The sequence below is a fragment of the Eleutherodactylus coqui genome, chromosome 1 (genome assembly GCF_035609145.1).
Source record: "Eleutherodactylus coqui strain aEleCoq1 chromosome 1, aEleCoq1.hap1, whole genome shotgun sequence".
In the NCBI taxonomy this organism is placed as follows: Eukaryota; Metazoa; Chordata; class Amphibia; order Anura; family Eleutherodactylidae; genus Eleutherodactylus; species Eleutherodactylus coqui.
Genome location: NC_089837.1, coordinates 11,801,307 through 11,826,070, shown reverse-complemented (window position 1 = coordinate 11,826,070; position 24,764 = coordinate 11,801,307). Strand labels below are relative to the sequence as shown.

Here is a 24,764-nt window from a genome sequence, read left to right as displayed (position 1 = left end):
ACATCGCTGTCTGCAAGGGAGGCAGGGGAGACAGGAGGGCGCGTTCTATGCTGAAAGGGTCTCCAGGGAGTGCTGTGAAGTTGCGGGAAGGTGACTTTTGGACGGAGCTCCGCGCTTACACCGCCATCTTCTCTCACGGCCAGGCCACGCCCCCTGAAGGGTTCTTTCCTAAGACAATCATACAGCGGCTACATCAGCTGCGAAGCATTCACAGTCCATGGTCTACAATAAGAAACAAGTCCTAGAAAGGTACGTAGTTTAGAGACAGAAGCGGGTAACTTAATGTCCATAACAGCAGATTTACGATGCTGGGTGAGATGACGAGCTCCTGACGTGAGACAATGTCCAAGAAAAGTCACAGATGAACAACAAAACGGAAGCTTATTCTTTGACGCCTTACATCCGTTCTTCATAAGGAATTGAAGAGAAATTGAAGCTTCTATGCATGTAGCTTTGTCTGGAGCACAGAGCAAAAGGTCATCAACGTATTGTAACAAAACAGCCTGTGATTCAGGTTGACAGCCTTCCAACACTTGACCCATGAGATGTGAGAACAGGGAGGGTGATATCTGAGCTCCCTGCAGCCTCACAACCCAGGTATTGCTTGCCTATGTGTGAAAGCAAACAAATACCTACCGTCTTTTATACAGAGGGATAGAGAAATACATGGCAATGGGACTCCTGATTTCAACCTAACCTGAAGAGGTGGTACTGCTAGTTTGCCTATATCCGATGTCCCCTCACTCCAAAGGCGGGGCTGGAAACTTGTTGTAAGCATTGTTCCAGCTCCTCCTCTGACAACAAAGGTGTGCATACAGGTATAGGGGTTTCTGAAGACTGACAAAATGCAGCTAGTAAACAGATTTCTTTCTCTGCTAACTGACCCGTGACTTTAACCAACCCATCCTCCCTGAACTCTAAGAGGTGTGGATTTTCTGCAGCAAATCCACTCCTAATATGTTGAGAGGAGGTTTCATTAACCAACAATCGAGCAGTCAGAGAATAATTGGTTGTGAACTTCACTTCCATTGGCTTAGGCAAAGTAGTAACTTTTGGTATCCCATCTACTCCTACACACCAAAGACTTTGTTTACTGATGTCACTCTCTTTGAAACGTCTGCTATGTATTACACTAGTGGCTGCTCCAGTGTCTACCATGTTTCATGATAGACATCAAAGCCTTACATTCATTAGCTATCTCTTTATCTTCCATATTCCTTACTATGTTTTTGGCCATTGTCCATTCTGACTCATCCAAGGTGGCTTTCTTAGACCATCCATTACCCATGCTTCACTGGTAATCTATATGGGTTTTTAATAACCTTTTTCCTCCTTATTTGAGGAGAGGGTAACCCCATCTGAGGATATTATATCGACTCTGGCAAGAGATTCCTGTCACAAATCAGACACTTTTCCTACAGACAACATACAGTACAAGTGTTCCCACTGCGTGACTCTAAAAACTCAGGCTTCGTTTTGTAGGACCCACCTAAACCATCGGTCCCTCGTCAGCGACCAAAACACGTTACCAGTAGATTAGGGAATAGAAATGAGCGAGCACCAAAATGCTCGGGAGCTCGTTACTCGGGACGAAATTATCGCGATGCTCGAGGGTTCGTTTCGAGTAACGAACCCCATTGAAGTCAATGGGCGACTCGAGCATTTTTGTATTTCGCTGATGCTCGCTAAGGTTTCCATTTGTGAAAATCGGGGCAATTCAAGAAAGTGATGGGAACGACACAGCAACGGATAGGGCAGGCGAGGGGCTACATGTTGGGCTGCATCTCAAGTTCCCAGGTCCCACTATTAAGCCACAATAGCGGCAAGAGTGCCCCCCCCAACAACTTTTACTTCTGAAAAGCCCTCATTAGCAATGCATACCTTAGCTAAGCACCACACTACCTCCAACAAAGCACAATCACTGCCTGCATGACACAGAAGAGTGGGCCTGGTTGGCAGACATCTGCCAGGTCCTTGGAAACTTTGAGGAGTCTACCCAGATGGTGAGCGGGGATGCTGCAATCATTAGCATCACCATTCCTCTGCTATACCTCTTGAGAAGTTCCCTGCAAAGCATAAAGGCAGACGCTTTGCGCTCGGAAACGGAGGCGTGGGAAGACAGTATGTCGCTGGATAGTCAGAGCACACTCATGTCTATATCTCAGCGCGTTGAGGAGGAGGAGGAGGGGGAGGAGCATGAGGAGGAGGGGGAAGAGACAGCTTGGCCAACTGCTGAGGGTACACATGCTGCTTGCCTGTCATCCTTTCAGCGTGTATGGCCGGAGGAGGAGGAGGATCCTGAAAGTGATCTTCCTAGTGAGGACAGCCATGTGTTCCGTACAGGTACCCTGGCACACATGGCTGACTTCATGTTAGGATGCCTTTCTCGTGACCCTCGCGTTACATGCATTCTGGCCACTATGGATTACTGGGTGTACACACTGCTCGACCCACGGTATAAGGAGAACCTTTCCACTCTCATTCCCGAAGAGGAAAGGGGTTCCAGAATGATGCTATACCACAGGGCGCTGGTGGACAAACTGATGGTAAACTTCAAATAACTAAACTAAAACCGAGGGTTCCTTCGTCTATGGGACCTATCTCACAGAGTGCATCCCTCTCAACAACTAAAACAACCGAGGGTTCCTTCGTCTGTGAGACCAAATGAAAAGAAAAAGAGAAAAAAAAATTCTGCAGATACAACAAACAACCTTCACTATCGTTAAAACGCTACGGACTTCAAAGTACAAATAGACTACAGACTAGTTCCTGGGTGAGCGATTGGTGTGCATATCACGGTCAGTGGTCCGTGACGGCAAACCCGAAGCCCACACGAGCTACCGTGTAGAACTCTTAACCCAACCCGTCCGGTCACAAAACAAAGATAGTCCCTCCTGCTGCAAGACTCTCAGTGTAAAACACAACATAAATATATGCCGGTCTTACCTGGAGTTCTGTGAGTTGATCAGGCTCGGTTTGCAGCAGGACGGCTTCCCCGTGGCGTGGATCCGGGTGGACAGGGCTGCACGGCTCCGGTTTTACCGCCCCACTTTGTTGGGCGCCATTTGTGAGGGAAATTTCTGCGTACAGCACCAATCAGGCCCACCCCAATGCCCCGCTGCCGGCGGTAAAGAAGAGACACCACACATGGAGGTCTGGTATAGTTCCTCACACGGGGACATGACTGCGCACTTTATTACAGATTACATAGGATCTTATATCCTTTGGTCTCATCACTAGGAATGGGTGATGGGCTCATTGGCTCAAATTCACCACATAACCATATATGGGAAGTCCGGATTTCCGGCTGAGGCACTGATACTCATATACGTAGTTAAACAGTCGTTATCTTGATACAGCGCCTCTGGGAAAACACACGGCCTTCGTGTTCGGTTCTGTATCATCTCTGAATTTCTGGACACATGTCTCTCAGCCTTGCAAACTTTTGGAATATCTGATGTAAGGCGACATATAAGTTTTTCTCATTTTAACTTTGAATAGAACTTGCATACAGGTATAAAAGCATAAAAAACATGGCAATATATACATATACCCTCACAACCCGTCCTAGGAATAGTGAAGCTGACCGCGTACCGAGCACTCCCAAAACCGTTACAACAGTGCCCACGATCGTTTTGTCAATCTCTGACTGTCCTTCCTTCATTTGGCAGGTGCTATCCCCTAGATATGGGAAACACCGTTCTAAAGATGCCCATTGTACAAAAATAAAAATATTTTTTAAAGACTGATTTTGGTAAAATATGGTAATATCTGTTTCTAGGTATTCTCTTCATCTCCTAAGACATCTCCTGGTATTCATCTTTGCCATAGAAGAAATAAACAGAAAAGCTGACATCTTGCCTAATGTCACTCTGGGATACACGATCTATGACTCTTGTATATTAGAACATAAAGCTGTACAGAGTGCACTAAGTATATTGTCAGGGAGAGAAGAGGCCGTCCCAAACTACAGCTGTGAGGAGAAGAGCAAAGTGGTGGCTTTTATTGGACACTTGACATCTTCCTCCAGTCTGTCCATAGCAGAGATAACTGGGCTCTATGGATATCCACAGGTAATACTGAAGGACTTGCCTCATTAAAATGACTTTTTGTAAAAATGTGTGTATCAGTGTACTCTATATTTTGAACTTTATCCTCACCAGTTCTAATGGACCAAGTTAAAGTAGCTTATATGGCCTTGTATCAGAGTGCAGAAAGATGCATGGTGGATCGACTCCCATTAAAGTGTAAGAAAAACCCTTTTAAGGACCTGAGAATCCCACAACTCGCCGCCAGCTCTACAGACCACCGGAGAAGAAGAGAAACAAGTGGAATGGCAGACCATATCCCTGAGCGGCTGTGATGAGTAGCGTCCTGCTTGCTGCCTGAGACTGCACGCTTCTCTATAGCCAGTCCTGGCACCTGCACACTCTTGGTCTCGGGGAGGAGAGCCAGTGGCACCCTACACCGCCAGAGTAAAATTTGCAATCTTTCTATTGGACCCCGACATCCATAGGAGCTGCTCCATCAGAGTGGAGAAGAGGCAAGACGCTGCAGGGACTGCCATCTTTCCGCGCCAGGGGAAGAGCAGATAATATTCAGCAAGAACCCTGGCAGAGGCCTATCAAGCTGCAGAGACTGCTCGCATTCCAGTGACAACTGTAACAATAGCAAAAGATCCACCACCTCACTCCAGATGAACATGGGCTATGACAAGTTCAACCAGATGACCAACTAGGCTGAACTCCACTCCAGCTCAGACGAGAACGGACTTAGGCACGTGAGCAAATAATCTTTGGGGAAGTGCCCTTATAGGGCAATGGAGCATGGACACATGTGGCACTGGTAGGACAGGGCCCATGTTGGGTTTGTCCATAATGTTAGGGACCTAAGGTCCACTTGTGCTCAGTTGCAATGTTTTTGGCTCAATATGTTTTGGCTAAATTTTGCACCCCCCCTCCTTTTTTTATAGGCCTTCTGCAGCTACTTCTATCCCTCTCAAAGGGATTTTCGGCTGCACCAAGAATGGCATGTGGAATGCACTCTAGAGTAAGATAGATGTTTATTGGAGACAGGGGATATTAACCCCTTCCCCAGTTACTAAGCATAAAGCCCTGTAAATGTTTATATACCTTAAAAACCAATGCAAGTCTTTCATGTTGTTTCCAATATAGATGAATGTCGAACACCCGCTATTGGGGAACAATTTCAGTCGTTCCTGGTTGGATCTTAAGATCCAATTCCTTGTTTCAAACTTTCAGATTTCACCAAGTCTGAACTGTAAGTTACTATTCTATCTTTCTTTAACTAGGTCATCAAGTCAGTCCAACATTACATAATTCTCCAAATTGCTATCATAAACTCTGCTTTAAAGGGTGTCAGCTGGCTGTCTATATCCTGTCCTTATGGTCCATATCCTTTTACATAACGTATAAGGGTTTTAATTCCCTTAGAAGAGAATCATAGAACCATAGAATGGTAGAGTTGGAAGGAACTTCCCACTGCTCAGCGCAGGTTTCACTAAATCATCCCAGGGAGATATTTGTCCAGCTTTTGTTTGATCACTTCCATTGAAGGAGAGCTCACCACCTCCTGTGGCAACCTGTTCCACTCACTGATCACCCTCACTGTCAGAAAGTTTTTATCTCATATCTGATCTGTGTCTCTTCCCTTTCAGTTTCATCCCATTGCTTTTAGCCTTTGTTTGTGCAAATGAGAATAGGGCTGATCCCTCTGCACTGTGACAGCCCTTCAGATATTTGTAGACAGCTAATAAGTCTCCTCTCAGCCTTCTTTTTTGCAAGCTAAACATTCCAAGATCTTTAACCCATTCCTCATAGGACATGATTTGCAGACCGCTCACCATCTTGGTAACTCTTGTCTAAACTTGCTCCAGTTTGTCTATGTCTTTTTTTAAAATGTGTTGCCCAGAACTGGACACAGTAGTCCAGATGAGGTCTGACTAAGAAAGAGTAGAGGAGGCTATACTTCACACGATCTAGACTTAATACATCAGAATTGTGTTTGCCTTTTTGGCTGCTGCATCACATTGTTGACTCATGCTCAGTCTATGATCTATTAGTATACCCAAGTCTTTTTCACATGTGCTGATGCTTAGCCTAATTCCACCCATTCTGTATGTGTTTCCTTCATTTTTACTCGCCAGATATAGGACTTTTTGAATACTCTCCCTCTCTTCCCCAGTGTTAGCTATCCATCCTAGCTTTGTGTCATCTGCAAATTTGATCAGTTTCCCATGAATTCCCTCTTTCAGATCATTTATAAAAATGTTGAACAACACTAGACCAAGGACAGAGCTTTGTGGTACCCCACTTGATATATTCTTCCACTTGGATGTGCAGCCATTTATGACCACTCTTTGAGTATGATCACTCAGCCAGTTGCGAATCCACCTAACAGTTGCCTTGTCAATCATCACTGAATGGACAAAAGGTTTCAATAAAGACTTATGGAAAACCCTGTGAACCCTCCATGTAGCTGGCAAACCAAGTTCATAGGCGAGAGGGTTCAAGGACGAGACCCTTAATTTAACATTATTAGAAGACAGGTATACCTTCTGTCCCACCCTTTAAGGTTCAGATACTGACTGACTCCTCCCACTATGCAACTGCATATGAGCCCCCATTGCTTCCAAGTTTTTCTGTACCATTTTCCTTACTCTCTGCAGCGTATCCGTGGTGACGTCAGCTGCAGGACAGACAGATGGAGTAGGGATCGCTGTAAGGAAGCGAGGATGCTGACCGTATACACAAAAGAATGGAGATACCCCAGTGGAAGAACAAGTGCGGTGGTTTAGCGCAAAATTCGCCAACGGCAAGAACTCTGCCCACTGATGAGCCTTTTCGCTTGCATACAACCATAAATATTGCACTAAAACTTGGTTCTTCCGCTCAGTCTGACTATTAGTTTGCGGGTGGAATGCTAACGAGAAGGAAAGCGATGTTCCCAGGTTTCTGCAGAAGTCTCGCCAAAACTGTGCCGCAAACTGACCCCCCTCCCCCCCCCCCCCATTTGGAAGCAATTTATTTCTTTTACAAAAATCTTGGCAAATTCTATAGCTGAAGGTAGCTTCTTTAGCAGCAAAAAAATGTGCCATCTTAGAGAACTGGTCGACTGCCACTAAGATAGTGGTGAACTTCTGGGATTCCGGTAAATCGGTGATAAAATCTACCGATAACTGCGACTACGGACGAGAAGGTAAAGGTAACGGTCTCAGAGGATCCTCCTGAGCATGCCGACTTTTATTGCGTGCACAGACAGAGCATCCCTTAACAAATTTGCGGATCTCCTGAGACATGCCTGGCCACCAGAAGTATCTAGAACAAAGAGCCAGTGTCCCCTGAAACCCCAGATGGCCTGCAAAAACCGACGAATGATATTTTTCAATGACTAAGCTCTCTGGCACAAACCATCTACCCTCTGGCTCCTCCAAGGAGCGTCCTGCTGACAGTTTTGTAGTTGAGAGACGAAGTTAGATTCTACAGCTGCCACCACCACCCCAGCTGCCAAGATATTCTCGGGAGTCATGGTCTCACTTTCTGGTGCCCCAAAACTCTGTGACAGGGCATCCACCTTCACGTTCTTCTCTCCTGGGATATACGTCATGACAAAATTAAACCTGGCGAAAAACAACGCTCACCTGGCTTGACGAGCTGTGAGTCTTTTAGCATTGGTGAGATGTACCAGATTCTTGTGATCGGTATATACGATAATGGGGTGTCTATCTCCGTCAAGATGGTGTCGCCATTCTTCTAAAGCCCATTTGATCGCCAGTAACTTACGGTTACCCACATCGTAGTTGCATTCTGCTGAACTAAAGTTCCGCAAAAAGAATGCAAATGGACTACACCCGGATCTCTCACTGACTTCCTGATACAATACAGTTTCTGCCCCCACCTCAGACACATCTATCTCAATGAAAAAGGGTCGTCGCGCATCCGGCTGTACTAGCACCGCGGCAGTAGTAAACGCTCTTTTCAGATGACTAAAAGCCTCTAGGGCCGCAGGCGACCATTTTACCAAGTCGGCCCCCTTCCTAGTCAGATTCGTCAAGAGTTGAGTAATAACTGAGTAATTCTTAATGAATTTACGGTAAGAGTTTGCGAAACCCAAAAACTGCTGGAGAGCCTTAAGGTTGTCTGGTCTGACCCATTGGGAGATTGCTGCTACTTTATCAGACTCCATCCAAATCTCTGTGGGTGAGACCACATAACCCAGGAAAGATACTTGTTTAGTACCAAATGTACATTTCTCCAACTTGACAAAGAGTTGATACTCGCACAAATGGGTCAGAAACAACCTCAGGTGCCGCACATGTGAATCCCAGTCTGAAGAATACACCAGAATGTCACCAAGATATATGACCAGAAATCCCCCCAGGAAGTCGTGGAAAACCGCATTCCTAAAACCCTGGAACACAGCAGGGGCGTTACAGAGTACGAAGGGCATGACCAGACATTCAAAATGTCCTAACGGGATTTTGAACGCGGTCTTTCATTCATCTCCCTCTTAAATGCAAAATAAATTGTAAGCCCCCATAAGTGTAGTTTGGAAAACCAGTGGGCCCCTACCACCTGATTCAACAAGTCCGGAATCAGGGGGAGGAGCACTGGTTCTTCACTGTGATTTTATTTAAAGCCCGATAATCCACAAAAAGCCTCAATTTCCCATCCTTCTTCTCTACAAAGAAGAGACCTGCCCCGGCAGGGGACCTGAACGGCCGGATATGTCGCTTGGCCGGAGACTCTGAGATATAGGACTTAAGGGCTTCGTACTCAAGCCCCGACAAATTGAAAATGGCTGCCTTAGGGATGGGACTGTCGGGAATCAGATCAATACCACAGCCCCACTCCCTATGGGGAGGCAAAGTCTCAGACAGTTTTTTGGAGACTATGTCCTCAAAATCTGACAAATACTACGGGACCAGTTCGGTATCTGCTGAGCACATGGCTATAGTAGTTAAGTGATTATGGCAGGACAACCCCCAATGTGTCAATTGGGTGGACCAATCAAATTGGGGGTTGTGCAGTGCCAACCAGGGCATACAAAGTACCACATCAACAGACATGTTTTCCATAACCAGGAAAGACAGATTCTCAGAATGAAGAGCACCCACACTGAACTGTAGAATGGGAGTCCTCCATTGGACAACACCTGCAGAGAGGGGGGTTGAATCAATACTGATGAAGCATATGGGGGGCTTCAGCATGGAAAATTGGTTTCTCAGAGGTCTGACAAAATTTAAATTAATCAGATTGACGTCAGCACCCGAATCAATAAAGGATTGACCGGACCAAATAAAATTCCGGAAGCCAACTTGACAAAGCACCAACAACTTAGGGAATACCTGTGATCCTAGGCGATCCTCCTGACAATCGCCTAGGATCTGTAGTTTTTCTGCCGCTTCAAACTGATGTTGCCGTTGCTTCTGTGGACAGGTTGCCACCCGATGTTCATCTTCTTCACAGCAGAGGCAAAGATGGTGAGTCATCGCCGTTCCCCGGGACTTAGCTGGTCCACTTCCATAGGTTCGGCCCCAGGAGTAGGCATGGGAGAAGTGGGAGCGGGTCTGCAGGATTCCCTAGTTTTACAGGCCTGACGTTCCTTTTCTCTAGATCTCAGTCTCCTGTCAGCCTTTACTGCCAATTCCATCGCCTCATTAAGTGTTGCGGGAGCAGGATGGGAAATAATTAGATCCTTGACAGCATCAGAAAAACCCAACAAAAACACATCTTTGAGGGCACCTTTGTTCCAGGAGGTTTCCCTGTCATACTGTCTAAACTTAGAGCAATAGTCTCCAGCACACTGCTGCCCCTGACGCAGAGCCACGAGGTGAGACACTGCTAACCCCGCCTGGTCCAGCTCATCAAAAATACTTCCTAGTTCCCGAAAAAATTAATCAACAGGCTGCAGGCAAGCCAAACTCTTAAGTAAGGAGTATGCCTATGTCTGGGCCAGACCCTGCAGTAGGGACATAATCAATCCCACCTTCTGGGACTGTGGCAGCAGGAACCTGCGTCAACACCCACTGCTCTTGGGCCACCATACAACTGGTCAGGTCTGGGATCATGCCCACTAGACCCTGCAACTGACTAGCAAGGGCATTCATAGTCTCCACTGGATAGCAAACCAAAACCCATAGGGTAATTTTAAGGGCCAGTTATTATGTTACGGTATCCTACCCGATGATACGCCAGCCTGGATTGCCCTAGAACTTATTCGCAACCCCTGTCCCTGCCTACTTGCCTCCACTCCTGGTTAACCCCAGGTGGGCAACTGGGCGGCGGTCCCTGCTCTCACTAGGGACCAAGAGGGGGGACTGGTGTACCAAGATGGAACAGGGTACAATATCGACAGGAAGGGCAGATGAAGAAAACCAAAAGCAAATACAGACAGACCGAGGCAGATGGGATAACCTGAATTGGGGTGACTTACTACAAATTTGCTAACAAATCAGATCATCTACTAGCATTCAGTCTCCGAAAAAGGGCTAAAACTAACAATGTCCTCAAAATTAACACTCCTCATGCTATATCGACGTCTAAGCCTGACCGGATTTACGACACCTTACTTGAATACTACAACACACTATATAAGGCCCAAGAGGGTAGTACATCTTCCCCAGAAAGCACATTTCTGGGAGCAGTGAAACTCCCCTCCTTATCAAATGCCCAGAGGGTCCCTGAACGCTAATATATCTGAAGAAGAAATATTGAACACCATTAAAAACCTTAAGCTATGCAAGGCCCGTGGACCTGACAGTTTCACAGTCCTTTATTACAAATATATCTTAGTCCAACCATTGATAAAACTATTCCAAGAGACTCCACTGAATGAATTTCTGGACTCCGAGCTCACAGCAATCCCTAAAGAAAATAAAATTCACCTGTCCCCAAAAAGTTACAGACCTTATGCATTGCTGAACCTGGATTACAAGATGTTTAGGGCCATTCAAGCTACATGACTGAATCGCCTTCTCCCAGCCATGGTCAATAGGGGATCATGCAGGGTTTATACCTGTAAGACAAGCCCCAGACAACCCTATGTAAAGTGTTAAATATTGTGGACCATGTCTCTAGTATAACTACCCAGATAACCCTGTTAGCGTTGGACCATGAAAAACCTTTTGATACATTATTGTGGAAATATTTATTTTCGGTTTCAAAAGCCATTGAAATCCAGGGGCCCTTCCTTTCTACACTCTTCACTAGAGATGAGTAAATCTACTCGTCCGAGCTTGATGTTCGCTCGATTATTAGGGTGGTCGAGACCTACGCGGTACTCGAGTCAATTCCATTTCCTTCCCTGCATGTTTTGCGCCATTATCTAGCCAATAGACATGCAGGGCAGGCATTACAACTTCCTCATGTGATGTTCCAGCCCTAACCCACTCCCCTGCAGTGAGTAGCTGGTGAGATCAAGTGACCAAGTATTTAAAGCGGGGTCGCCTCAGACACACACTGGCAGAGATTAGGGAGAGTGCTGTTCCTGCTGTTCCTGCTATAGGGAGAGTGTTAAGCTACTGTTAGCGTCTTCAAAAACCCCAACGGTTCTTCTTAGGGCCACATCTGACCGTGTGCATTACTGTTGTGGCTGCTGGGAGCAGTTTTGCACAATTTTTTTTTTTTTTTCATCTTGGGATGTGCAGGTTATAGCATTCTCAGTCTGCAGTCAATTATACAGAGTATAGGGGCAGTACTGGTGAGGCAGGGACAGTGGTAGTGTAGAATCCTGTCAACAAGTACCCCAACAGTAGTTGTTTACTGCAGTGTGCGTTACATAACCGCTGTCAGCCTCCAACTGCAGGCCAATAATTGCCTAATTTTTTACACTGCTCTGTGCGTCCCGTCAACTTCACGCACAGCGTACGGCCACAGCCGCTGATAGAGGGAAAGACATATACACGCTATCTAGGCTGTTTGCTTTTTCAAAAAAAACCAAACTCCTTCTTAGGGCTACCTGTGACCGTGTGCATTTTACTGCGTGGCCGCTGGGAGTTGTAGTGTCTCACTATTAGCCAGCTAGGCCTTTTTGCGGCCTAGCGTATAATTTTTCGCTGACTGCAGTGTGCGTAACATAACCGCTGTCAGCCTCCAACTGCACGCCAATAATTGCATAATTATTCAGACCGCTCTGTGTCTGCTCTATTCGTAATTCACCATGCTGAGGGGTAGGGGTAGGCCTAGAGGACGTGGACGTGGACGCGGGCGAGGATGCGGAGGTCCAAGTGAGGGTGTGGGCAGAGGCCGATTTCCTGGTCCAGGTGAATCGCAGCCGGCTGCTGCGGGATTAAGAGACAGGCAAGTTTCTGGGGTCCCCAGCTTCATATCACAATTTTTGGGTCCCCATGGAAGACCTTTATTACAAAATGAGCAGTGTGAGCAGGTCCTGTCATGGATGGCAGAAAATGCATCCAGCAATGTATCGACCACCCTGTCTTCTATGCCGTCCACTGCTGCAATTCTGAATCCTCTCGCTGCTGTTCCTCCTTCTTCCCAGCCTCCTCACTCCATGAAAATGACACATTCTGATGAGCAGACAGACTCCCAGGAACTGTTCTCGGGCCCCTCTGTGGATTGGGAAAGCATGGTTCCTCTCTCACCTGAGGAGTTTGTCGTGACCGATGCCCAACCTTTGGAAAGTTCCCGGGGTCCGGGTGATGAGGCTGGGGACTTCCGGCAACTGTCTCAAGAGCTTTCAGTGGGTGAGGAGGTCGATGATGATGAGACACAGTTGTCTATCTGTGAGGTAGTAGTAAGGGCAGTAAGTCTGAGGGAGGAGCGCACAGAGGATTCGGAGGAAGAGCCGCTGGACGATGAGGTGACTGACCCCACCTGGTTCACTAAGCCAACTGAGGAGAGGTCTTCAGAGGGGGAGGCAAGTGCAGCAGAAGGACAGGTTGGAAGAGGCAGATGGGTGGGCAGGGGTAGAGGCAGGGCTAGAGCGAAGACTCCCCCAACTGTTTCCCAAAGCACACCCTCGTGCCAAACCACTGTGCCTAGGTCTTCAAAGGTGTGGATGTTGTTCAGTGAGAGCACGGATGACCGACGAACAGTGGTGTGCAACCTTTGTTGCGCCAAGATCAGCCGGGGAGCCACCAGTACCAGCCTCACCACCAACAGCATGCGCAGGCATATGATGGCCAAGCACCCCACAAGGTGGGACGAAGGCCGTTCACCGCCTCTGGGTCGCAGGGTCGTGCGGGGGGATTGGGCAGCATGTAACCCAGGAGAAGAGGCAACAGTGTGTCCCAAAGGCAGTGATTGTGCTTGGTTGGAGGTAGTGTGGTGCTTAGCTAAGGTGTGCCTTGCTAATGAGGGTTTGTCCAAAGTAAAAATTGTTAGAGGGGGGGGGGCACTCTTGCCGCTATTGTGGCTTAATAGTGGGACCTGGGAACTTGAGATGCAGCCCAACATGTAGCCTCTCGCCTGCCCTATCCGTTTCTGTGTCGTTCCCATCACTTTCGTGAATTTCCCAGATTTTCACGAATGAAAACCTTAGCGAGCATCGGCGATATACAAAAATGCTCGAGTCGCCCATTGACTTCAATGGGGTTCGTTACTCGAAACGAACCCTCGAGCATCGCGGGAAGTTCGACTCGAGTAACGAGCACTCGAGCATTTTGTTGCTCGCTCATCTCTAATTTAACGCTTTGTTAAATGCTGCTTCTATCAAATCTATAGGGTATCCTTTATTATTAAAGTGGTATTTTAATGTTTTAGATTGGGATTTATACATCTCTAATGTCGAGCAGTTCCTCCAAATCCTTTTGAATTGTCCAAATGGTATGTTAATTTTCCAGTCTTTTTGTGACAGCTGGAAAAATTTAAAAAACTATTGCAATCGGTCGGTTTAAAATGCGTCAGGGTCTGAATATTTCCTTCCGCCTCTGATATCACTAGATCCAAAAATACTACCTCAGTTTTACTAAAATTCTTTTCAAATGCTAAATTAAAATTATTCTTATTAATACCTATAAAAAACATATTTAAATCATCCATGTAACCTTCCCATACCAGTAAAATGTCGTATATAAATCGTTGATAAAAGGTAATTGGCTCATCATGAAATAATAATCTCTCGAAATACCCCATAAAAAGATTCGCGTAACTCGGGACTAATTTCATCCCCATCGCCGTCCCGCTGCTCTGTAAATAAAACATCCCATTATATGTAAAATAATTATTCTTTAAAATAAAATTTATAGCCTCCAATATAAAATTCCTTTGTTTTGGTGGCATTAAGGGATCATTATCGAGGTAAAAAGCAATGGCCTCAATGCCTAATTCATGTAGGATGCTCGAATATAACGAGCACAGATCAAAAGTGCCCCATATAGAGGTCTCCTTCCATGTTATATTCTTTAAAAGAGTTAAAACGTGTCTTTTACGTATGATGGCAGATGGACCACATATCACTGTAGATGTATGTCTATATATTCCGATTGGTTATGGAATCTATCCCAGATATGATCGGCCGCCTCGCGGGTTCTGAAATATTATGTGCCTTTGGTAAGAAATAGAAATAATGTGTTTCTGGATTGTGATTACAGATAAATTTTGATTCTTCCAGAGATATACACTTATTGTCCACTGCTATTTCTATCATTTTAAACAATCCTGTAGAGATTTTCTCTATTGCATCACAACGTAAGCTTATGTAATAATTAGTATCGCTCAGGATTCTCAGAGCTTCCTTATCATAATAATCTCTTTCCATCATTACTACTCCCCCTCCCCCCCCCTTTTATCCGCTTTTTTAATAATAATATCCTTATTCTTAGATAGACTCTTGATGGTAAATTTCTCCTCCTTACTGATATTAGATGAACTATATTGCTTGGTATTGCACATCAGGGAAAAGTCATCAAGAACACTTTGGTAGAACGTTTATATATTTTCCTTTACTTTCTACGGGGTAAAAGCGACTGGGTGGTTTTAGTCCCGTTGGGATTGGATCCTGTAGATCAAACAAATCCTTTACATCGCTAACAGATGAATGTCTGTCAGCATGTAAACAGAAGTGTCTACGTAGCGTGAGATTTCTCACAAACGAATTTAAATCAATAAATAAATCATAGAGATCCGCTTTGTTGGAAGGACAAAAGGATAAACCCTTTGCTAACACCTCAGATTCCTTACTTAATAGGATATGTTGTGATATATTAAAAATGCCCATCTTGCGTGCCTCTGTATTGTTGATTTCTTTTAACTGCTTGTCTTGGTCATTGACATTTTTATGGAGGCGCTTGCCCCCCCCCCCCCCTTTTTCCTCTTCTTCTTGGGGCTGTTCGCAACAAAGGAACAAGTGGGTCTATTGTTTGTACTATCTGAGATGGACGTGTATTGTTCGTTTCTGTCCGTTTTCTCATCAGATCCAATTAATCTGGATCTGATGGACTGAGCCCTAAAAAACTGAGGGGGGGGGGGGGGGGGGGGAATCTGCCATAGGGGAACAAAGTAAATGTTTTTCCACAGGGTGCATAGTGGTCTTAATTGGAGAAAAGAAAGACACTCTTTCCTTTTTCCTTAATTCCTCTTTATCAGGCATATCACTACCCACAGCTTCCAAGTCAGAATTCTGTTTATCCATGTTAATGGGGGAAAAATCTATTAATAAGGGGGCTAGGGGATTAGATTGAATTTTGGATAATACGTTCTGTTTGGGGGCCATATTGAAGGGTCCAAGTTTCAAATTCTTCTTGTTTATATGTTTCTTCATCTCTGCTAATATTGTAATCAAGTTCCCTTTTTCTATCGGAGCCCACTCTGTTAATTTTTAATCTATTTTGCATCTTCTACTGGTACTCGCTTTATCTGGATTATCTTTGGGATCTATTCTATTTGATTGCGTATTTAGAGAGTCTATCTCAGTTTTCGATTGTGTGTTCTGAACTAGTTCTTCCATTCCTCACCCGATTTTGATTAACAAACACTTTAGTGGTTCCTGACCATATTTGATCTTTATGATGTATATTCTTTGATTTGGGGATTTGTGACCTACTGCTGGGTGTTGGACACATTTTCCAATATTATTTTGGACAAAATCATAGATAAAAGGAAAAAGTTAATGATATCTCTACTACAGAAAGTTGCTTTCATAGCAGAATTTGGCAATGTAATCGATTTTGAATATGCTTTAAGGTACACGAATATAGAAGAAATTAATATCTTATTTCGGAAATTTGGGAAGATTAAAAGAGATCTGGGAGATTTTCAACAAAAAAACTTTTTTTCTTGGGAATACAAGAAATACAAGACTTTACTGGGAAGGTCCACTTAACCACGGACACCTGGACAATTACTGGTGGGCACAGCCACTATATCTTCCTGACGGCACATTGGGTGAATTTGGTGGAGGCTGGGACCAAGTCAGAGCCTGGGACCGCTCATGTCCTACCCACACCCAGAATAGCGGGTCCTATCTCTGTGCTGGTATCTGCGGCGTTTTATGCCACCTCCTCCAAACACTCCCCCTCCTCCTCCTCCGCCACCTCTACCTCTCAATTAAGAAGTGTGAGCACAGAAGTCGGTATCGCGCGGCAGCACAGCGGTGGGCAAGTGTCAGCAAGCCGTGCTGTAACTAATCAGCTTAGGTGACAAGAGGCACATGGCCCCCGAGCTGTTGCAGGGTCTGACTGAGCAGACCGACCTCTGGCTTTCGCCACTGAGCCTCCAACCGGGCATGGTCATGTGTGACAACAGCCGTAACCTGGTGGTGGCTCTGCAGCTCGGAGAGCCTCACACATGTGCCATGCCTGGCCCACGTCTTCAATCTGGTGGTTCCTGAAAGCTACCCCCACTTGTCTGACCTGCTCGGCAAGGTGCGCTGCGTCTGCGGACGTTTCCTCAAGTCCACCACAGACGCTGCCACCCCGAGGACCCTGCAACATCGGTTTCAGCTGCTAGAGCACCGATTGCTGTGCGACGTGCCCACACACTAGAATTCTACGCTGCACATGTTGGACAGGCTGTACGAGAACAGTAGAGCAATAGTGAAATACCAGCTGCAACATGGGCGGCGGAGTGGTAGTCAGCCTCCCCAATTCTTTAATGAGGAGTGGCATGGATGGCAGATATCTGCCAGGTCCTTGGAAAGTTTGAGGAGTCAACGCAGATGCGGCAATCATTAGCGACACCATCCCGCTGCTTTGCCTGCTGAGAAGTTCGCTGCAAAGCATAAAGGCCAACGCTTTGCGGTTGGAACAGGAGACAGGGATGACAGTATGTCGCTTGACAGCCAGACCACCCTCATGTCTATATCTCAGCGCGTTTTGGTGGAGGAGGAGGAGGGGGAGGATCAGGAGGAGGAGGGGGAAGAGACAGCTGGGCACACTGCAGAGGGTACCCATGCTGCTTGCCTCTCATCTGTTCAGCGTGTATGGGCTGAAGAGGAGGAGGAGGATCCTGAAAGTAATCTTCCTAGTGAGGACAGCGACGTGTTGTGTACCCCAGCGTTAGATGCATTCTGGCCAACACGGATTACTTCTCAACCCACGATATAAGGAGAACCTTTCCACTCTCATTCCTGAAGAGGAAAGGGGTACGAGAGTGATGCAATACCACAGGGCCCTGGTGGAAAAAGTGATGCTAAAGTTCCCACCTGACAGCGTTAGTGGCAGAAGACGCAGTTCCGAGTACCAAGTAACAGGGGAGGCGCAGGAATCAGGCAGCATGTCCAGCGCAGGCAGGGGAACACTGTCCAAGGCCTTTGCTAGCTTTATGGCTCCCCAGCAAGACTGTGTCCCCACTCCCCAGTCAAGGCTAAGTCAGAGGGAGCACTGTAAAAAGATGGTGAGGGAGTACGTAGTTGATCGCACCACCATCCTCCGTGATGCTCCATACAACTATTGGGTGTCAAAGCTGGACACGTGGCATGAACTTGCACTGTACGCCCCCAGGAGGTGCTGACCTGCCCTGCTGCTAGCGTCTTGTCAGAGAGGGTGTTTAGTGCAGCTGGGGGAATCATCACAGATAAGCGTACCCATCTGTCAACTGCCAGTGCCGACATGCCTATACTCATAAAGATGAACAAAGGCTGGATTTCCCCAGACTTCTCTTCTCCAGCAGCATAAGCTAAAGATTCTTTTTGCTGCAACAGGAGAAAAAAGCATTATCACCGGAAAAAAAGGAGGAATTAGCTTTGTCAATCGCTCTCGGATATTATTACTCCTCCTCCTTCTACTCCTACTCCTACAACAGCATGTCATCACGCTGAACTGCCAATTTTTCTGCGGCCCAAAAGTCTCTGCTTATAATTTTTTTACAATTTTTCAAAATTTCAAAAGTATTGATACTTTAACAGAAACCAATTTTTTTCACAGGGCTGCCTCCAGGCTCTTTAAAAAGTGTTTCTGGGTTTCACCTGCCCCTGCGGTTGAGCAATTTTTCAGGTGTACAATTGTACTCTTGGTACACCAATTTTTCTGGTCCTCGCCTATACTGTTATCTAACTAATTGTTTCAGCCTTCGCCTACACTCATGGTACACCAATGTTTCAGGGGTTCGCCTATACTCTTGCTACAGAAATGATACTGGTGTCCGCCCATACTTTTACTACAGAAATGTTACTGGGGTCAACCTATACTTTTGCTACAGAAATGTTACAGGGGTCTGCCCATGCTGTGGGTGCACAAAGACTTCCCATCGCAGTGTTTTACCTATCTGGCACAACTACACAGACTGACTAGGGCAGATGTGGGCCGAGGCCAAGGCCTATACCTTTGCTACAGAAATGTTACTGGGCTCTGCCTATACCTTTGCTACAGGAATTTTACAGGGGTCTGCCTATACCTTTGCTACAGAAATGTTACTGGGGTCCGCCTATACTTTTACTACAGAAATGTTACTGGGGTCTGCCTATACCTTTGCTACAGGAATGTTACAGGGGTCTGCCTATACTTCTGCTACAGAAATGCTAAAGGGGTCTGCCTATACTGTGGGTGCACAAAGGCTTCCCATTGCAGTGTTTTACCTCTCTGGCATAAATACACTGACTGACTAAGGCAGATGTGGGCCGAGGCCAAGGTCCTTTGCGGGGTGAAACTTCCCCATGTTTGGGCACTCTGATATCTTCCTGTGTAATACCATCTTTGTGCACTGACAGCATAGGTGAGTCCAAGGAACTCAAAGACTTCCCCTTGCAGTGTTGAGCTATCTGACACCTACACAGAACGAGTTTTGTAGGGACTCATGGATTTCCCATTGCTATGTAACTCAGGGCACCTTGGGTCACACAAGGTGGAGGCTGGGACCGAGCCTGACCCAGGGCCCGCTCACATACTTCCCACACAGACTATTGCGTGTCCCGGTCATGGTTTCTTGGCCTTGTAATGCCACCTCCTCCTCCTGCTTGGGGTCTGAGGATCAGCACTGGGCAGCATGTATTTTCTCTCATGCTACCACAGTTATCTGAGACACTGGTTTGGGCCAAACAAAAAAAATGTTACTGCACTAATGAGACGTTCACTGCTTTCTTGCATCGGAGTCCGCTTTATACCCACGATTGCTGAGAGTGTGGGCAGAGGCCTATGTCATGGGGGAAATGCAACTGTGCCAGGTTTGACCCGTGGAACTTCTTCCTGGTTCATCCAGTCTTTGGAGCGATGAAAGGAACCGTAACTGATTTAATGAGACTTTCAGAGCTGTACTAGCAGTAGAGTCCGCTTTATGCGCACGATTGCTGAGGGTTTGGGCAGAGGCCTATATCTTGGAAAAATGCATCTGCGCTAGGTTTGGCTCGTGGAACTTCTTCCTGGTTCATCCAGTATTTGGAGCGATGAAAGCAACCGTTACTGATTTAATGAGACCTTCACAGCTGTACTAGCATCGGAGTCCGCTTTATGCCCACGATTGCTGAGGGTGTGGGCTGAGGCCTATGTCCTTGGGGAAATGCAACTGTGCCAGGTTTGGCCCGTGGAAATTCTTCCTGGTTCATCCAGTCTTTGGAGCAATGAAAGCAACAGCAACTAATTTAATGAGACCTTTACAGCTGTACTAGCATTGGAGTCTGCTTTATGCCCACGATTGCTGAGGGTGTGGGCAGAGTCGAGGTCCTGGGGGAAATGCAACTGCGCCAGGTTGGGCCTGTGGAACTTCTTCCTGGTTCATCAAGTCTTTGGAGCGATGAAAGCAACCGTAACTGATTTAATGAGACCTTCACAGCTGTACTAGCATCGGAGTCTGCTTTATGCCCACGATTGCTGAGGGTGTGGGCAGAGGCCGAGGTCCTGGGCGGAGTGAAAGTCTGCCATGTTTGGGCACTGTAATTGCTTCATGTTTAATACTTTCCTTGGGTTTCATGGGCTTGCCTATGCTGTGAGTGCACAGATTTCCCATTGAGGTGTTTTAGCTATCTGGCACAAATACACTGAATGACTTGGGTAGGGCACAAACGGTTTTCCTAGCACATCGTTCAGCTATCTGACACCTACACAGAATGAATAGTGTGGGGATACATGGATTTCCTATTGCTATGTAACTCATGGCACCTTGGGTCACACAAGGTGGAGGCTGAAACGTTAATCTATCATCAATTCTCAGCAGCATTGTGGGCTATCACCTACACTTTCCAAGAGGGTTGCTGCCTGACCCTGTCAACCCTCTGCAGTGTGTGCCTCTGGTTCCTCCTCATCCAGTACGCACTTATAAATAGACATGAGGGTGGTGTGGCTATGAAGTGAGCATGTGGCATGAGGGCAGCTGAACGCTGCGCAGGGGAACTTTTGTGTGCGCTGTGGACGCAGGGTCGTAAGGGGGGTTGGACAGCAATGCCAGCATGTAACCCAGGAGAAAAGGCAGCAGTGTCACCCGCAAGCAGGTAGTTGCAGGTAGTGTGGTGCTTGGCTAAGATGTGCCAGCACGTGTGCCTTGCTAATGAGTGTTTGTCTGAAGTAAATTGTTAGGGGGGTGACGCCAGACTCTTGCTCCCATTTTGGCTTAACCCTTTCCAATCCATTTATTTTTTCTCACCCATTCTCCCCAGCTCCAAATAAATTGGAGCTGGGAGAATGGGTGAGAAAAAATACATTTTCCCTGCACCCTCCTGAACTGACAGAGTTCAGGAGGGTGCAGGGAGGGACCTGCTTACCTGTCCGGCGTCTTCCGCATTCTCCTTCTGCCTCCCGGCTCGGCGATCATGTGACCGCTGGGGTCAGGTGACACCTGGCGGTCACATGATCGCCGGGTCGGGAGACAGAAGGAGAATGCACAAGACGCCGGTCAGGTAAGCAGGTCCTTCCACGGTGCAGGCTCCCGGTTCGGCGTTCATGTGACCGCCGGGGGTCAGGTAACACCGGCGGTCACATGATCGCCGGCCGGAATCTATGCATTACATAACGCTAATTGAGCGCTATGTAATGTGTAAAGGAGTGGGCAGAAAGGGTTAAAAACCCTTTCTGCCTTCTCCTCGGGGGTCCTCGATGACGACCAGTGCAGGAATGCATCTGCACCCGATGTGTCTGACGATCGGGTGCAGATCCACTCCTGCACTGCAGTGTCGGGCCTGCCCCGACATCGGAGCTGTGGAGGGAAATTATGATGTCGGGGCAGGCCCGACATTGGACTGGAAAGGGTTAATAGTGGGACCTGGTAGGCTCAGATTCAGCCATGCATGCTGCCCCTGCCCTTCCCTATCCATTTCTGTGGTGTTTCCATGACTTTCTGATGTTTTCTGGTGTATCACAAGTCATGACCTATGCAGAGCATCGGTCACATACAAAAATGCTCCAGTCGCCCATTGACTTCAATGGGGTTCGTTAATCGAAACAAGCTCTCGAGCATCATGGAAAGTTTGACTTGAGTACTGAGCACCCGAGCATTGTGGTGCTCGCTCATCTTTAATCATAAACACCAGAATTTTCTGCAAGTTGAATAGATAGACTTAGTAGTTCATGCAAAGCTTTAGTCACTGATCCATCTGGATGGGGATGTAGGTGCCGCATGAATCCCCAATCATCTTGCAGACTCCTCCTTTTTCTGCTATTAGCATGTCCAGAGCAAGTCGGTTCTGAAAGGCCATTGAGGATGTTGGTTCTAGTTGTTCCACTAATCCTTGTATGACATCTCTGGTGTAGTTTACAAATCTCTGTTGATTATAATTTATATAATTAATCCAATCAATATTTTTATTAATTGTGCACCAAGGACAAAAGAATGATTCGATTCCTCCTGTAATCTGGTTTCTGGCTTTAAACTCATTTTGCACTTCCCTGGGTACCCCTATTTCATCAATATGAATACCTACATTAAAAGATCCGCCAGGGAGATTACATCGCAGTCTATTCAGAGATTATTTATGTCCTGGTGGGGGTGTGATTGTGTGTCCTGTCCACCCAGCTGCGACCAGCTGGAAAGGGAGGAGTACCTTTGTAGGTGCGCACTTACCTTTTCAAAATTTGGGCAGGGTTGCACGCATGCTACCATCACCACAAATTCACCAGACATCTGAACCAATCAGAATCTCATAAGGACTGAGACCTGTCTGTTTGGTGGGTGTGTGTCTTATTGACAAGAGAGACAAGGAAAGACACTTAGGCCGAGGTTTACTCAATTCGGTCATTACTTTTAAAAGTTTATCTTATTTTTTTTCTGGTCCCATTTAGCCTCTCTACTCTCCCACTGATTTGAGGATGGTAGGGTGTGTAGAATGCCTGTTCTTGGCCTGAGATCCCTGCCATCTCAGTAAAGTGAGTACTACGGTCACTCTCAATGGTTTCTGGGACACCAGACCTACAGACCACATCAGAAAGAAGCTTTTTGCCTGTTTTTCTTGGCATTAGACAGGGTAAGTGTCCATCCAGAGAAAAGAGCAATACATACAAGGACGTATTGAAAACGGTCCAGATTTGAGGAAGTTGTATGTAGTCAATCTGCAACCTCTGGAAGGGGTACAAGGGCCTAGGAGTGTGTTTAGAGTGGGTTTTGATAATTTTACCTGGGTTGGACAGTGCACAAGTTATACGTCCCTGAGTATAAGAGACAGCAACTACCGAAAAAACGGACGCATACCAATACATGGAAACAAGATCACACATTGCAGTTTTAGAGTCATACATGAGGTCATGTGTTATGGAGGCTAGCACTGGAAACAAGGCTCTTGGAAGACAAGGCTTCTCGTGAAGTGTCCACATGCCACTGGAATCTGAAGTGGCTCATTTTACTTACCAACCTGACACTTCATGGAAAGATGCTTGTTTCTGAAAAAACAAAAGAAGATACTGTGAGACATTTAGCGACGGTGACATGTCGTCTTCTTCTTGGCAGGTGGCCAGAACTGCTGGTGTGAAGGGCAGAAGGGCTGCTTCTTTGGTTGCTTCGTCTGCTAAGGCATATCTAGAGTCCGTTTAAATGTTAACTGTCTTGTGCCAGTGTATAGGCATGTGTAAGTGCCTGCAGTTCGGCTTGTTGGGCTAAGATGTTTGCAAGTAATGATTGCTGAAGATGGCCAAGGGTCTGTGTGGTGACCGCATATTCAGTGTGAAATTGTCCATCTACAGCCTACCTGGAGCCATCACTAAATAAGGTTAGGTTGGGACTAAGTAGTGAAGTATCCTTGACAGAATCAAACCCACAAGTTTCCATCTGCATGAGCTGGGCGCAGTTGTGGGGTTCTTCTTGAGTCGTTTGGTCAGTGTCATCCTGTTCCAATGCCTGTGCTGTACATGCTGCCTGATCTCCGCGCCTCCCCTGCTACCTGGCCCTCGGAACTGCGCCTTCTGCCACTAGCGCTGTCGGATGGGAATTTTACCATCAGCTTGTCCGCCAGGGTCCTGTGGTATAGCATCACTCTCGAACCCCTTTCCTCTTCGGGTATGAGAGTGGAAAGGTTCTCCTTATACCGTGGGTCGAGCAGTGTGTACACCCAGTAATCCGTAGTGGCCAGAATGCGTGTATCGCGAGGGTCACGAGAAAGGCATCCTAACATGAAGTCAGCCATGTGTGCTAGGGTACCTGTATGCAACACCTGGCTGTCCTTACTAGGAAGATCACTTTCAGAATCCTCCTCCTCATCATCCTCCTCCTCCTCCTCCTCATACCATATACTCTGAAAGGATGACAGGCAAGCAGCATGGGTACCCTCAGCTGTAGGCCAAGCTGTCTCTTCCCCCTCCCCCTCATCCTCCTCATGCTTCTCCTCCTCCTCAACGCGCTGAGATATAGACAGGAGGGTGCTCTGACTATCCAGCGACATACTTTTTTCCCCCGGCTCTGTTTCCGAGCGCAAAGCGTCTGCCTTTATGCTTTGCAGGGAACTTCTCAAGAGGCATAGCAGAGGAATGGTGACGCTAATGATTGCAGCATCCCCGCTCACTATCTGGGTAGACTCCTTAAAGTTTCCAAGGACCTGGCAGATGGCTGCCAACCAGGCCCACTCTTCTGTAAAGAATTGAGGAGGCTGACTTCCACTGCGCCGCCCATGTTGGAGTTGGTATTTCACTATAGCTCTACGCTGCTCATAGAGCCTGGCCAACATGTGGAGCGTAGAGTTCCACCGTGTGGGCACGTCGCACAGCAGTCGGTGCACTGGCTGATGAATCCGATGTTGCAGGGTGCGCAGGGTGGCAGCTGCGGAAATGTGCGCAGAGCCGGCACACCTTTCCGAGCAGGTCTGACAAGCGTGGGTAGCTTTTCAGAAAGCGCTGAACCACCAAATTAAAGACGTGGGCCAGGCATGGCACGTGCGTGAGGCTGCCGAGCTGCAGAGCCGCCACCAGGTTACGGCCGTTGTCACACACGACCATGCGC

General features: G+C 46.9%; 1 protein-coding gene across 1 annotated transcript in view; it reads left to right on the top strand.

Annotated features, from left to right (window-relative positions):
• Positions 1-217: 217 nt before the first annotated feature.
• LOC136610132 (vomeronasal type-2 receptor 26-like) overlaps positions 218-24,764 on the top strand; it is a 102,406-nt gene continuing 77,859 nt past the window's right edge. The window contains exons 1-2 of the mRNA XM_066589669.1: positions 218-249; positions 3,782-4,073. Of these exons, the coding sequence (XP_066445766.1) occupies positions 218-249; positions 3,782-4,073 (324 nt within the window). The remainder of the gene's footprint in view (positions 250-3,781; positions 4,074-24,764) is intronic.